Source organism: Gouania willdenowi, chromosome 9 (assembly GCF_900634775.1).
Source record: "Gouania willdenowi chromosome 9, fGouWil2.1, whole genome shotgun sequence".
Classification (NCBI taxonomy): Eukaryota; Metazoa; Chordata; class Actinopteri; order Blenniiformes; family Gobiesocidae; genus Gouania; species Gouania willdenowi.
The window spans coordinates 6452231-6469068 of NC_041052.1; the positions used below are offsets into that span (position 1 = coordinate 6452231).

Genomic DNA, 16838 nt, shown 5'->3' on the forward strand with positions numbered 1-16838 from the left:
TTTAAATAGCTCAAATAGTCAAAGTTTCTGACAATAATCACTGAGCAGCCAAATGTTTCTTTAATATATATATATATATATATATATATATATATATATATATATATATATATATATATATATATATATATATCTTTATTGATTAGATTTATCATTAATTATGTTTTATAATCAATGAGCACAAAATGCACCTTTAGTTTCTTTACTTTATGAAAAATGAACAACAAAAACACCCATTCATTTAACTTATATTGTGTTTAACACCACTGTTTAACTCAATAACTGTAACCACACTGACACCCACCACCCTACCCAATTGTCATGTTTTTTTTTTTTGTTGCTGTTATTGTTTATATATATATATATACTTTTGCACTATAATCCTATGCTAGATTTTATGTTTGTTCTAACTCTCTGCTCTTATATAATGTTCCTACAAATATGAAATTCACTTCTGGGGAAAAGTGTTTTCTATTCTATTGAATTGTTAAACCATATATATGTACAAACTGCACTTTTGGTGCAACAGGAGTAGATCCCTTTTATTAAATCAACGAGCAACAAATGCTGGAGTTTGACCTTTAGTTTCTTTACTTTATAAACATTAACAACAAATTTAGATGGATGGATAGATAGATAGATAGATAGATAGATAGATAGATAGATAGATAGATAGATAGATAGATAGATAGATAGATAGATAGATAGATAGATAGATAGATAGATAGATAGATAGATAGATAGATAGATAGACAGACAGACAGACAGACAGACAGACAGACAGACAGACAGATGGATTTCAGACTTGAGGTCCACATAAACCGTAAAAAAGCTCCATGAGTCAATTAGTATAATTTATCTATATAAAAAATATTCATGTCTGTGTGTTTTTCTAAATATCATTTTATTTATTTTTTATTGCAACTGGAGCTGGTACAAAAATATGTTCCATTGCTCATCTTTTGACATATAAACTCTTGAATTTTGAAACTCAATTCTTATATATATATATATATATATATATATATATAACTTGACAATATACATCACAATCATCACATAAACTGTTGAGTTGCACACATTTTCTGCATTATTTTGCAGCACTAGCCCATTTTTGTGTTTCTTTTCCTTATGGATGAACAGGATAAGAAATATATATCTGAGTTGTAAACATGTTTATGTACATGTCTGGTTATTAAAGAAGTGACAGTAGAAAAAAGAAGTGGCTCAGGTTCACAGAACGGACCACAGATGTATAAGGAAGTGTGTCCACCTATAGGCTCCGCCCCCTTAGCACTATGGGAATCACCCCTCAACCAATAATAATTATAATAATATAAAACGGTTGTGCCTTTAGTGGTAATGGTTTTCACTATAATGTACTTTATCAACCCGTAGCTATAATTTAATTACACATAGATTGTGTCCGTTCACCGTGTCGCAGAGGTAATATTCGGTGTTAAAAACGCTCCACATTCCGGGGGTGTCTGTGTGTGGCTCGGTGCCAAAGAGCTCTTCTGACGCTGCGTGGTTCCTGTGGAAACTGCATCATCCAAACTGTACCTGAACTCAGCACGCACGCACGCAGCAGTTGCGTAATCTCTGTTTGTTGTGTATGGCTATGACGATGCGTTCACGGCCCAATCCGACGATAGAAGACAAACTCAGTGATAATAATAATAATAATAATCAATTCTAGGCTAGTCTTATTCAGCTGAATGACATAAAGATAACATTAAAAAAGTTTATGCATTTACACATGAGTTCTGATTGGGTTTCATATCATGTGACGAAATTATAGTATCGTTTTTATTAGTCGACGAAAATATAAATATATTTATATCGTTTTTCTACCATTATCTTATTTTAAAAAATTAGTCATAGTCTAGTTATTGCCACTTAAAAAAATGTAGTCAACGAAAACTATGACAAAAAGTTTTAGTTGACAAAATTAACACTGCTATCAGATATCCTGCTGAAAACCATTTTCCTACTCAATTTTTACACAGTACATTTTGCATAAAAAATGTTTACATTTGTTAATACAAAAATATGTTTATATTTTTTATATAAAATAACAATATTTTATTTATATTAATGCATTACATATATATATAATATTTCAGAAGAAAAGAAAAAGAAAAAAAAAGAGTGCTAGTCTAGTCTCGTGGTTATGATGAGCATTGGTTTACTGTCGATTCAAGTTTTTTATTGTCATCTCTACACAAGAACAATATGTGCGCCTCAGGATCAGCAGCATAAAAATAACCCTTAGTTTTGGTCAAAATTTAGTCATCAGGACTACTTCAGTTTTAGTCGACTAAGTCTGTTACGGATACATAGTTGACTAAAATATGAAGTACAAGAGTTGATGCACTTTTTTAAGACATCAACCTGATATTGGATGTATTCATGTTTGTAAACACACAGACATATTGGATGTGATCAATAGTAAGACCACATAATCACAAGTTATGATTGGATTTCATCCCATCTTAACAAAACTACAGTTTCCTTTTTATTAGTCGAGGAAAATATCAATATATTTTGATATGGTTTTCGTCCATGTGTATTTTTCTTAAGTTAGTCACAGTCTAGTTAATGTCGCTTGACTTAATGTTACTATAAAGTAGTCAATGAAAACTTTGAGTGTAAATGAAACACTGGTTGGAACCTTGTTTTGGCTCTGAGATTAAAGCAGGTGAGAATATTATTTGAAAACCCCCTGCAGACTTCATTTAAAAAATAAATAAAAAGGTGAAAAGGAGATAAATTAACAACTTTGCTCCGTTGTAGCATAACGATAAAATAAAATAAAGTATGTAATTCAAATGTATTATTACATTCATGAATGTGAGCCCACAAATTGCAATTTTCTTCACACAAAAAAAACTTTATATAACGGCGAGTAAACATTGCAGAAAAATAAATTTAAATTACATTTATATGGGCAAAATAAATTAATACCAAACAATTGCATCAAATATTTTATCCTTCAGTTACTTATTATATGTCAGCCTATTGTAATCTCCAATTTTCTTCAATTGAGGAGAAAAAAAAAAAAAACTTTATACACTGGCTAATAAACACGGCAAAAAATGAAAAAAAGTAAATTCCATTCACATGGGCAAAATAAATTAATACCAAACAAATGCATCAAATATTTTATCTTTCATACTTATGAGTGCAATTACTTATTACACTCATGAATGTCAAAGTATATTTGTTTTTATAACACTTTAAAGGCATAAACATGGTTTAACTGATGATAAATGCTAATGAGCACCACTGTGGACGCACAGATGACTAATTTAGTTTGAGATGATGTTTTTCCTGAGTGTCTCATTATATACGCATGATTAGACCTCATTAATCCCTCTTTGTGTGACATGTAGCAGCTGAACCGTGAACACGTCCCAGTAGATGTAGATGTGCTGTGTCCCTGGTCCCTATAAATGTGATGCTGGTTCCTGAAGGTTCCTCTGGAGCCTGAGGATGCTCCTGAACGGCACTGTCCCTCTGTCAGTGGACTTTGACTCTCCAGAAGACTTCTTCATCTTCATCTTCCACATCCTCTTCGCCACCAGTGCCGTCCTGGTGGCTGGTTCCGTCCTCATCGGCATCTCCTCCACCCGGTCCCTGCGCCTCCAGAACCGCTTCATCTTCATGCTGAACACCAGCATCAGTGACACCCTGACCGGGCTGTCGGTCTACTACCTGGGTCTGTTTGACGTCCAGGAGGGCTACCCGTCCAGGAACGGAACTTTTTACATCTTACCCTCCTTTCTAGGTGTTAATTTACTCACTTTCCTCTTTGCCCAGTTCGACCGGTACCTTGCCGTGTGTCACCCGTTCTTCTACAAGCGCTTCATCACCAGGTCTGCGGTGATCGGGATCTGTGTGTTCTGCTGGGTTTACACCTACACCACCCTCACAGTGCAGAACCTGGTGCCCATTTCAATAGCAGCCACAATGCACGCCTTCGGTGTGATGACCCTGCAGATCATAGTCCTGATCAAAGTTCTGATGACCATCAAACTGTACGTGATCGCCCGGCACCAACTGGCCCGCGAGGCTCCGAGTGTAGAGCGAGACAACAAGAAGGAGTCGCTGCGCATCATTGTGTTTGTGGTCATTTGTTTCCTGGCTCTGTGGTGTCCATCCTTTGTTAACATCATTGTCAGACAGTTGACCAGGAAAGGCCTGGTGTTCAGGAACGAAGCCACCAACCTGTTTGCCATCATGGCCCGTCTGAACGCCCTGGTCACCCCAGCAGTTTACATCTGGGGGAGCCCGGCCCTGAGGGAGGCCGTGTGGAGGACCGTGTGGAGGAGGCTGTGCCCCAGACACAGGACAAGGTATACACACACTTTCCCTTTTAACTCAAACTGTTTAATTCATTTTTATTATATCATTTCTATTTTGTCAACTTATTTTAAATATTTGTATGTTGTGTTTGATTTTCATTTTGTGTATTTTATTTATTTTTAATCTATGTTGTAAATTCTGTTTATTTATACATATACTGTATCTATGGGTATGTGTGCATCTATATACATATATGCTTTCATTGTAATTTTGTGTGACCCATTTTTTTTAATCCTTTTAAATTCATGAGTATCCAATAGCTATTGCTCTGCATGATTATTTGTTTAACAAATGTAATTGATTTTTTGATTTTTAATGCAGGTAAACACTGTACCAAAAGTGGAAACCTTTGTAAACTGAGTACCAAAAATGTGTAATAAAAATAAAATAAAAAAACAACTAAAAATCCAATTGTGCCTTAGAGTCAGTTTAACAAGTGGAAGTGTCAGAACCTACTTAGTAATTATGAGTCAACTTTCTGTCTCTTTGTTGCAGAATTAGCTTCAGTTTTAATGGATTGACGCCGAAACGGCCATGAAGCGGATCCTACATTATCAGGGTAATGTGTGTCCTTTGAACATTAATAAGGACTCATATTTATTTTTAAATCAGAAAAAGAAAAGACTTTCATTTACCATTGTATGTGACATCCAGAGTCCAGTTTAATTTAAGATATAGATGTTGCAAATTGTGGCCACAATTTTCTTTTTTGCTTAACAACTCATTTAAAATGTAGGTAAAAAAAATAACTTCTTGGTCAAACCTTGTTCTTAATGTTATTTATCTGATTTTAAATGCATGTAATTATGGTGGAGGTTTTCCAATAAGCCCTTATGGGTTTTCTGCCTCTTTCTGCACATATTGAACGTATTCCTGTTGTCTATTTTTTTGTTGATGTTCTTTATCTTTGGCATTTGAATTATGTGCTAAATTATTTCAAATTACTTTTTTAGAAAAAAGCTGTATTTAACAATTTAACATATTTAGTGCTTAAGAAGTGTTTAATGCAAGTATTTGGTCTGGACAGTAAGTAAAAATAAAAATCATCTAAATGCTATTAACCAAAGAATTTGTACAGCATTAGCATATATTGGTTTTTTTTGTTTTTAATTTGGAAGCTTTTAAAACCGAGATTAAACTGCATATTAAAAGTTAAAAGTCACTACCCATATCATGTCCCAGGCTGTTCTTAATATGCTATATTTAATTTAAATCTTTTTTTCTTCTTATCCAAAACTGTGATGGTATCATGAAATTACATACATTTATGTTTTCTTGACATATTTGGAAATACAAGGACATTTCCACAGCATTCAAAGTTAAGGGTCTGCATTTGTTTTAAACATGTAATGTAATGTTATAAATCTGAAATAAAAAGGCAGTGATACCCATGTGTAAAAAGTCTGTACTAAAGTTTTATTTTCCTCATGTTAGATTGTACACATTCCTTTGACTTATTGGTTTATCGGTCAATTTGTTAAAAAATCACTTTAAGTTCAATTCAATCATGTGCTATTGAAAGACGGAAAGTATTGAGAACATTGATTTTTACCAAAGTGTCCACGGTGGTTGTTTTAGTGGAAATGAACCCAGAGCAGAAACATTAACAGGGATGGTGATGACGGCCCACGGCAGTGCTTGTCTCTGAAGAGCTCGTCGGATCATTAGCCTGAAACACATCAAAGGTGCATAATAATAATAATAAGAGTCCAATACCAATATAATGCTGCGTGTATGTGCATTTGTGTGTTTTTACCCATCACGTCCCAGTAGGAACAGAGCAGGTATGGTTGGTTGGGCGTCGCTTCCATCAGAAACCATATCCAGGTACAGACTGTCGTTGTCCTCTGCGTTATCAGCAATGAGCACCGCTTTACCCCCAGCTTCCTCCACATGTTGAGCCTTTTGCACAAAGGAGCAACCTCTGGAGGGAAAAACAAACGGAACAGGCAAAAACCTAAAGAGAGGACTTTAAACACAAGATGCATTTTAGAAAAAAAAAAAAAACATATTTTCTTTTAAACAATTAAAAAAAAAAAGCAAGACGCAGTCAAAAATCATTTACCACAAGCTATAAGGTTGTCAATATTTTTTCTTAGTGACCCTTAAAGGTAATTCAGTAAGATATCAAAACATGTCTGAGTAAAATTTACTACAACACAATTTTAAGACAGAAGAAGCTAAATTCGCCATTTCTTTTTGACTTAAATGGCTTTTGTTAAGGTGATGGCAAAACACACACAAAAAAGGAAAACTCCTTTCATGAAACATCCAGAAATAGCAAAATTGCTAATATTATTACTATTATAAACAAAATAAAGCAGAAATTGCAAAATGACAGTGAAGAAAATATACTCTCACATGCATGTTTTAAAACAATATCATGCATTTACTAAGGGGTGGTGTAAAATTAAAATAAAATCTGCAATCAAATGATAGGAATTTTATTATTGACTTATGCATCGATTTTCCAAAGATAAATTATTTACATTTCTCAATTTGTAAAAAATCATATTTCACCATACAACAATAAAGGTGGTGAGGTGTCACTAAAAAGAGAAGTCAAATTCAGCAGCTGACTGATGTTACATGGAAGATCAATAATCATCAATAGTGGAAAATCAAATCGTTAATCATTGAAAATCAGTTTATAAATGAATCAGGAAATTGGGATAACTAACATTTAAACTAACTTTTCTTCCGTAAAAACAGAATATGGCAAATTTTAGAACGATAAATCTGAGCTTTTCCATTCATTTCTTAGAATAATGCAGGGTGCACAGTCGAGTAAAAATACTTCTAGAGAAAACATACCAACGTATTTAGATCAAGCTTGTCATCAATCACTGATTAAACTCCACACAGCCTCAAACGTATAATAACGTGTTCAAATGCAGGGCGTGTATCTCACCCTCTCAGCACCAGGATTACTTGTCCTTGAATGTTATTGTCGTCCTTTAAGTCCGAGCAGCCATCTGCAGGGTCTGCAGGCACCAGAAAAATCTCCTCATATGATGACGTCTGAGAGTCAAAGTAGAGAAGACAGACATGGTTATAATAACAGAGCGTCCATTTTGAACTGCAGGAGAAAGTAATTAGATAGTGAGTGCGTTGTAATCCAATGCTTTTAGATCTGTGGTTCTCAACTTTTTCAGCCCTCGACCCCCAAAATAAAGGTTCCAGAGACAAGGGACCCCCACTGTAGCTGAAGGTGGCTGAACACAGACATGAGGAGACAGGGTCATCTATAAGGGGGATAAAGGGGAGAGATTTTTGGGGTCCATCCATAAAGTCAGCAAAATGATGGTCCATTGTTCTGTGAATCTGTGATAACCATATTTATTTATTTATCTGAATAATATCCACTGTTATCCAGAAAGTTCATAATAATTTTTTGGGCCATAGTATATACTCATCTTAAAGATGTGAATCCTTGTTTTAATCAGAAATAAAATAGTTTAAAAGTGACCATAAAAAATGATGGTGAAATGGTATTCTAAAAACCACAGAAATTTGTTCGAAGTTACAAATTAGAGTGGCCAAAAACTGACAGAAAAAAGTGGTAAAAAAGGGTTCAAAATGTCAATATTGGAACTATTAGTTTAAACTTGCAAATAATGGGCATGACAAATGGTGAATGTGGTTAAGTTGGCAAAAAATAAGCATGAAATATGTTGAGACAAGTGACAATAATGGGTCAACATGTGTGACATTGGGCGGGAAAAGTCATAGAAAGGGTTTATAAGTGCTGAAAATGTCTTGAAAGTGGAAAAAATGTGCAGAAAAGACATTAAAATTGGATAGAGAAATGGCAGAAATGGGAGTAATGTGACAACAATGCATTAAAAGGAGCAAGAATATGGCAATATTGGTTAAAAAAAGGTTAAAAAAGAAGTTTGGTGTAGTTGCAGAAGAAAATGTAAAAATAAGCAAAAATGAGCTCAAATTGTTAAAAAATATATAAATATTTAGTTTCATGAAGGCCTCCTAGTGTCTCGCCACCCGAAATGGGGTCCTGTCCCAAAAGTTGAGAACGCCAGGTCTAGGTAACACCGTTTAAAAATATGTAATTGACAAAAACTTTTAGTCTACAAAATGAACACTGCTTCACTGCTGGTACATTAAAGTGACAATAATGGGTCAACATATGCGGTATTAGGTAGGAAAAGTGGTGGAAAGGGTTCATAAGTGCTGTAAATGTAATTTAGCAAAAATACATTAAAAGGAGTAAAAATATGGCAAGAAAAAAGTGACAAAAACAGGTTAAAACATGGCAAGTTTGGTGTAGTTGCAGAAAAAGGGGAAAAAGGAGGAGGAAAAAAGCAAAAAATGGGCTCAAATTAGATTCTTGAAGGCATCTGGCGACCCCACCCCCCAAATGGGGTCCTGACCCCAATGTTGAGAATCCCTGTTTTATAATGCTCATTATGATGATATTGATAGTGTAATATAGTAGTAGATATGCATATGCACTCACAAAGACTCCACCAAAGTCCTTAGCAGGGGCTGCACTGAAGATGTAACTGATCTCCTCTGGACTGATCACTCTGAAGTACAGCAGCTCGTTGATTCTGAGACCTGAAACGGTTCAAAAATAACAAAGACAATCCTCATCACCAGCAGAGAACACATTTAAATAGTCAGTGATGTCAAACTAAATGACAGGTGACAGAAGTTCCCCCTCTTTGATAGCATGTCTGTACCTACAGACAGACTCACCTGTCAGGTCAGTGAGCTGCGTGAAAACACAGCACAGATATAAAGCTACAGCTGCGGTCCCAGCGACGGTTGTCATGATGAACACATTTGTGAAGCTCGTCCTCCAGTTGAACTATGAATTTAACACGTTAAATCCATTCCCAGTCCACGTGGAGTAGAGTTGTTAGCCATCAGACACACGTACATAATAAACGCAGGTGCAGGAGGAGCGCTACTTCCGCCTTAGGAATATTGCGCATGCGTACATCACATAAGCGCATTGTGGACAAAAGCGACCGGATTGGTTGATCAGCAAGAAAAGAAGGAAGAGTGTGTTTCTATTTTGTACTTTTATAGATGCTTTATTTTTTATTATTATAATTTTAAATTGTTTTAATGCATTAATGTATGATGCTGTGTAAACACCATCATTTTTCTCTGGAAATGGCAAAAGAATGGCGTTTGTTGCACAAATACCTTCCAAATAACTCAGTTATCGTGTGTTTTATTACTATAAAGTTTGAGATGGTAAAATGTATTATTTTTTCTCCACTATGGATATTATTAAAAACTACGTGGATTACATTTTTTTTTAATTTTTTTTTTATTTTATTATATCTTATTTTGTTTTATTTTTTTACTTTATTGATTTTGATCTGATTTGATTTATTCGATTTTTAACATGTAAAATCAAAAACAAGACATATAAAATAAAAGGAATTTTACAAAACAAGTCAATTTCCAAAACAGGTCAAAAACACAAAATAAGGAGATTTCAATAAAACATTTACACGTTCAAAAAAGGAGTAGGAAGAAGTCTGACTTATTGGTTTACGTTCAATCTGGTTGGTCGGCTATGGTCATTTCATTTTTTGTAGTTTTATAATGTTTGTTGGTCAGTTTAAACCAAAAAATAAAATTAAATAAAATAAAAAATAAAAAATGTACTCAGTAATGGTTAGGTGTGAGTGAAATTACTGATTTAGAGATATACTCAAAAAAGTAAAAGTACCTTTATAAGCAACTCAATTACAGTAACATGAGTACTTGTAATCCATTACTTTTAATTTTAACTCTGGTCAAGTTTATTTTGAAAGGACTTAAATTCAATCCATTTCAATTCAATTAAACTTCACTTATATTGCACAAATTACAACAATAGTCATCTCGAAGCGCGATGAAAATATAAAATTCTTTAGAAAAAAGAAAGAAAAAACCCAACAAATCCACATCAAATAGATTCTCAAATTACACCCTTATCAAATACAGTAGATTCGATTAGAAAAACTTTATTAATCCCCAATGGGGAATCTCATTTGACACCAAGTCGCACGGTTCACACATATAGTCCACAACATGACATTAACACGACATGTTGTAGAGCTTCCACAGGACAAAATAAACACAATGAAGTAAGTTAATAGCAAGCGGAACACATAGATAGTATATATGTGAATACAGTGAAAGGAAAAGAGTTGGTGAAGTCGATGTTATCCTCATCCTCTGAATGGGTTGAAGAACTATACGACCTTCTTCCAGGACGTCCAATGACTCCACGCTGACACAACAAATGGATCTCTGGACCGAACCCTCAGCTTGCTGATCCGTTTTGGTATCAGAGAAGATGAAGAACGTCCAGTCTGAGGTCAAAGGTCAACAATAAGATCAATGTGTGTGATTGGGAGAGAAAATATAATATAAATAGTTTAGTGCAGTGTTTCTCAAATGGGGGTACGTGTATCCCTACTGGTACCTGATGGCATTACAGGGGGTACTTGAGAGAAAGAGTGGAAAATTAACAAATGAAAGCAATAAAAATATGGGGTTTTATAATGTTTATTTTAGTTAAAAATTATAATCATATCAATAATGATGGAAATTATCTTGATTAGAAAATGAATTGAAAATACAAGAGTCAGTCTTGGTCTCACACGAGGCAGGAGAAGATTGAAAATAATTAAAATAATTTAAAAAAAAAAATATATATATATATAGAAATAAATCTATTCAGGAGGCACTAAATTCTGTTTTTTTCCACTTATTTACAAAATGAGATTCTTAAAAATCTATGTAATTACTCATTCATTCAATCATTATGCTCTATAGTGTGGTAGTCAGACAAAGGGGGTACTTGGATCTTAAAGTTAAAAAAATGGGACACTGAGCCAAAAAGGTTTGAGAACCACTGGTTTAGTGTGTACCTTTCCATTATCTTTTAGCACGTATTCTATCTCATGCTCCAGGACGAAGAAGCTGTGAGGCCTGGACCAGCTGGACGGAGGCTCAATGGTCACTTTCAGATGTTGCTCCTGTTCTTGATACCCGACTATCTGAGGACTATCTGGTTTTACTAAACATAAGAAAAGCAGCCATTATTTAGTACAAATGCAATCCAAATAATGTGTATTTTCTCTTACCGATGTCTCTCAGATAAAACCTCTTGGTTCTCCTGAGGACCGACAGGTTGCGAATGGCTTCAGCAGTGAGTTCCAGCATGGTGCTTTCTTCCTCATAAGGTGAAAGAGAGTGCGGTATCGTGAAGTTGAATCCACAATCGGGGACAATCGGACAACTTTCTGTGATCCACTGACATGACTTCTCGCCTTCAGTGCTGAAGATTAAAGAGGCATTCATCACTTAAAGCAGGGGTGTCAAACTCATTTTAGCTCAGGGACCAAATACGGAGAAGTTTGATATCAAGTGGACCACATTATTGTGCCTTAGTTTGCACTTCTACGTAAATCTAAAATAAAAAAATATGTAAGAAACCGACAATATTCAAGAAATCAGTGATAGATATAGCAGTCTTAACAGAATCTTCACTTTAGATTTCCTGACCAATTTCTATTTAATTAGGAAAATATAATGCAATAATTTGAGGAAAATGGAAGAATTTGTAAGAAATATTAGTTTTTTTTTCCAACAGTTTAACATTAAAAATGACAATGACAATCACGAGATATAAGCACCAGGATGGTTGAGTTTCATTCAAACAATGATTCATGTTTTTTCTAATAATAATAATAATAATAATAATAATAATGACTTGGATTTATATAGCACTTTTTCAAGGACACTCAAAGCGCATTACAGAAACCATTATTCATTCACACCAGTCATACCGGTGGTGGTAAGCTACAATGTAGCCACAGCTGCCATGGGGCATACTGACAGAAGAGTGGTTGCCATTTCGCGCCTACGGCTCCTCTGACCACCACCAACATTCATGCTCAATTCATACCCATTCATACAAGGCAATGTGGGTAAAGTGCTTTGCCCAAGGACACAACGACAATGACTTGGATAGAGCGGAATTCAAACCCCCGACCCTTCAGTCATTAGACAACCCACTCTACCACTGAGCCCCGGTCTGTAATTTTTACTTTCTCCTGCGGGCCAAATTGGATGCTCCAAAGGGCCTGATTTGGCCACCGGGCCACGAGTTTGACACTTGTTCTTTACACTGTCAAATTAACAGATAACAGATAAAGGCGTCAGCATTCAATTCAAAAAGATAAAACTCCCAAAACTCTAATACCCACCCTTGGTGTAAAGTCAAATCCATTATAAAATAGAAAGAAAACAGTTTTCAAGATCTAAGTTTTAAAATCAAGCTTTTTAACCCATTTCAGCAGATGATTTCATTTCAAATGTGATTTAAATGATGAGGTTCTTTGGAATTTATATAAAAATTCCAAATTTGAGCACAAATAATCTGGCTAAGAGTCAAATGAATAGACTTTATTCACAAACACTAACTTCCTCCCTTACCAGTTACGACCTAGTCCAAGACGAACAGTGGTGAACTCAACGTTATTCCATCTGCAGTGAAAGTTACAGTCATAAGAAGTTGCTCTACAACTCAGGAGAGAATCTGTAATGAAACACAAAAATAAATAAGCATTAAAGAGGTGGGGTCAATTACATTTTTTAATTGCAATTACTCTTGTTCAATTCACAATTAAATTATGATTATGATAACCATTTTTTTCCCCAACTACAAATAAATCACAATTGTCAATTACAATTACGTTCTCAATTACTAAAGTTCAAACACAATTTCACTAACTTTTATTTACCGGTATATATCGTTGTGATATTTTATACAGTTTTGTATTTGTGTACAATGTTGTTTTAGCATCTTTACATTTATCTTTTAGTGCATTTATTATAATATCTTATGTAAAAGCCTGACTAGGGACAAGAGTTAGAATTTAGCAATCGCTATAAACACGTCAGTTATAGTTACTCTGTAAAATTGTATTCTCCCTATTAAAAAAATAAATAGAAAAAAAAAATACTATATCCTAATTCTAACCCCTATGAGTGGGAAAATTCACTGACAACTAGTGGGAAAAGTTGACATGAAACATATTTTAAGAATTGTTAACTACATATGTGTAAGCCATAGAACTGTTTTGCATTTTATTAAATTGTAAATGAGTTTTTTTTAAATTTCCATGGTAATTGCAATTACAAAGTCAATCATCTGAACTCAAGTACCATTACAACGACAACATATTCATTTAAATTACGATTACAATTATAATTACGCGATGATTGTAATTTATTATCAATTAAGCGATTACAATTATAATTGACCCCAACCCTGGTTAAAGTAGATCCTCTGCGTCTGTTTTCCCTATGAATGCAGTAAATGAACTCTGACCTATTTTGACTTCGTCTTCATCTTCCAGCAGCAGATACGTGCTGGACAGCCTCCTGTGTCCATTCCAGCAGCTGTATTCTCCTAACACTGGTGCATCTACTTCTGACAGGATCAGAGTTGAACCCCTCGTGTCCCCCTCCTCCACCTCTTCACCCTCAAACCTCCATGTGACGTTTCCTTCAGGCTTTGCATCACAGGTCAGCGTGATTGGACCAGGGTCGTTCCTGTTAGCTACTACAACTACACACACACACACACACACACACACACACACACACACACACACACACACACACACACACACACACACACATACAGAAAGTTACAAAACATAATGACATTACAATGAAAAGATACATATTTTATGACATACATTTTGTTGGAAAGTTTTCAAGTCCAAGTGTCCATGCAGTCGATCTGATCAACAGAAACCCAAAGATCCAGAGTGAGGAGATCTCCTGAGGAATAAGAAGAAAAAAAATGGTTAAAACATTGCTTTTCAACCTTGGGGTTGTGACCTTATGTGGGGTTTCCTGGAGTTAAAATGGTCTCGCAACGATGAAATAAAATAAATTAGAAAAAGTGCCAAATTTGGCCCAATAAAATTCCTGGGGAATTTAGGTTATAGGTCCAAATCACATTTTTGCAAGTCACGGTCCAATGCATATACCTGACAAATGCCATCAAACTAGTTCAAACCAGTAGAAAAGTAAAAACGCTAAGTGGCGCTAACGAGTCCTGAAACTACACGTTAAATTTTTCACCAAACTATATCCTCCTGCTAAATTTCATGAAATTGCACCAACGGGAAGGATCTCAAAAATCCAAGTGAAGTGGCAGTAAAATAATAATAATATTAATAATAATAATAATAATCTTCAGAGTGCTGTGCTTTTACCCACCCCCTCCCCTCTGTGCTCCCTCTAAAGCCACGCCTCTCACTCACATGCACGAGCATCGGTGCTCCAATAGCGGACCTCAGCTCATCCCTTGTATTGTGTAGAAATAAGTAAACACTAAACTTTATCATTATATATGTTAAAAAACGTGACTAAAAACTCCGTTCGATGACGCGCTTTGAGTGTGGGCTCGTGCACGCAAGAGAGCGAGAACGAGCAGGGAGACGTGATTGGTTAATAAAAAACGAACCGTCTTTTTTCATTGGTCGAAGTTTTTACAGGTTTACAGCTGCTACAGATGACGGATTTTCTTTGTTCCTTTTTCAGAGCACATAAGATTATAATTTCTGTCAGGACATTAGGACAATTTCAACCAAAACTTGAAAACTTTTATCTGAAGGACATTACTTACCCCACCTTTAAGATCATATTTTTTGAATTGTTTGTATCTAAATATTTATATTTATCTATTTTGCACAAAAAGAACAATAGATAATATATCACAGAAATATATATGCAGTGCAGGAAAAAGCAGAAAGCTCAAAGAACTTAAATTATTATTATTCTATTTCAAATGAAAACACGACACACAATCTCATACAACTGTATTCTATACTTTCCCTTTCTGAAACATAAATCTGACACATATTGTCACTTTGTGACACAGTAAAACAAATAAAATCTAAAAAATATATATATTTTAGAGAAAAAAAAATTCTCTGGCGTCACCAGAAATTTGTGATATAAAAATGGGGTCACGACCCAAAACATGTTGTGAACCACTGGGTTAAATAAAGCATTAAAAACTGATACAATCTATTATGATTTTGATGTATTTTCTTACCATTGGAAGGAAGTGATGTCGGAGCGCTGCAAAACGATGCAAAGATTTCAGCTGTTGTGAACCTCCTGACACCTGCAGATGTTTGGAGAAATGCTCACAGGAAGCCATTTATATATTGTTAGATAGAGAATGCATCATCATCATCATCATCATCATTTCACAGCACCTTAGGAGCCACAGTGAAAGGATAGTTGCCCATTGGTAGTGATGCACCACTGTACATTTCCCCCTTGTTTTGCATGTCAAATGTTGTGAAAAGGGTAAACGAGGAGTTTCTGGTGAACAGACATCAGTGTAGGTGGTGTAGTGGGGTGGGGGCTTCCCCCATTCTAAGGTGGAATCCTTCTACGCAGCACCCACAACAAACCCAGTGACTCTGCATTATAGACAATAGAGGAAGTCACTAACTTAGTAACTGCTATAGGATGGATGGATAGACAGATAGATTGATATAGAACTAGATAGATAGACAGACAACTAGATAGACAGAGAGATAGATAAATAGATAGATAGAGAACATTTATGTATATATAGTATATAGATAGTCTGCCCATACATGTATGAATATATACATATGTAGGTGTTTGTGTACGTGTACTGTATACGTATGAATGTATGTATGTGCTTGTATAACCGGGCGCATAAGTGTGTGTATATCAATATACGTAAAATTCTGTACATAACCTCGACTTTTACAACATTTATAGCTTAATTGTAAATTGTGTTCTACATATATATATCGTGAAAGTCTATTTTATTATTTATTTTAATCTTATTGTTTTGCACAAATTTTACAACATTTAATCTTTTCGTGTGCACATGGTTCTCACACTTGCTTTGGCAATGTAAACCTGTTTTCTCATGTCAATAAAGCTGTTTTGAATTTGGTACAGTAGGTAGATAGATAGATGATAAATGCATTGATAGATAGAGAACTAGGTACAGTAGAACTAACCAGATAGAGACAACTCAATAGATAGACAGACAGACAACTAGATCCATAGAGAACTAGATACAGTAAATAGGCAACTAGATAGATAACTAGATAGAAAGATAGATAATTAGATAGAAATATAGACAACTAGATAGATAGTTGGATAGACAACTAGATACTTAGAGAACTAGATGGACAGACAACTAGGTAAATCGATAAATAAATAGACAACTAGATAGACAGACAACTAGATAGATAATCAGATAAACAACTAGATATATAGACAACTAGATATAGATGGACAACTAAATAGACAACTAGATAGACAGAAAGATACTGTAGATAGATGGATCTAACTTGTTAAATTCTAAATTCAGCAGTTTCTTTCAAAGTCATGTATTTCTTGTTGATATTTTTCTATCTCTT

General features: G+C 34.8%; 3 protein-coding genes across 3 annotated transcripts in view; 1 reads left to right on the forward strand and 2 right to left on the reverse strand.

The window, feature by feature from the left end:
• The window catches only part of LOC114469398 (G-protein coupled receptor 15), a 34142-nt gene extending 29449 nt beyond the window's left edge, over positions 1-4693 (forward strand). The window contains exons 2-3 of the mRNA XM_028456902.1: positions 3396-4358; positions 4690-4693. Coding sequence (XP_028312703.1) covers positions 3496-4358; positions 4690-4693 — 867 coding nt within the window. The 5' untranslated portion in view covers positions 3396-3495. The remainder of the gene's footprint in view (positions 1-3395; positions 4359-4689) is intronic.
• Positions 4694-5761: 1068 nt separating this feature from the next.
• LOC114470022 (protease-associated domain-containing protein 1-like) lies at positions 5762-9308 on the reverse strand. The gene is made up of 5 exons (XM_028458001.1): positions 9088-9308; positions 8846-8946; positions 7280-7389; positions 6125-6292; positions 5762-6037 (listed from the first exon to the last, which is right to left on the reverse strand). The coding sequence occupies exons 1-5, from the start codon at positions 9161-9163 to the stop codon at positions 5917-5919; spliced, it is 576 nt and encodes a 191-aa protein (XP_028313802.1). The 5' UTR covers positions 9164-9308; the 3' UTR covers positions 5762-5916.
• A 1278-nt stretch (positions 9309-10586) lies between these two features.
• On the reverse strand, positions 10587-16329 carry il12b2 (interleukin 12B 2). The gene is made up of 7 exons (XM_028456903.1): positions 15479-16329; positions 14109-14193; positions 13736-13975; positions 12838-12940; positions 11484-11677; positions 11268-11416; positions 10587-10706 (listed from the first exon to the last, which is right to left on the reverse strand). The coding sequence occupies exons 1-7, from the start codon at positions 15584-15586 to the stop codon at positions 10587-10589; spliced, it is 999 nt and encodes a 332-aa protein (XP_028312704.1). The 5' UTR covers positions 15587-16329.
• Between the last annotated feature and the right edge of the window lie 509 nt (positions 16330-16838).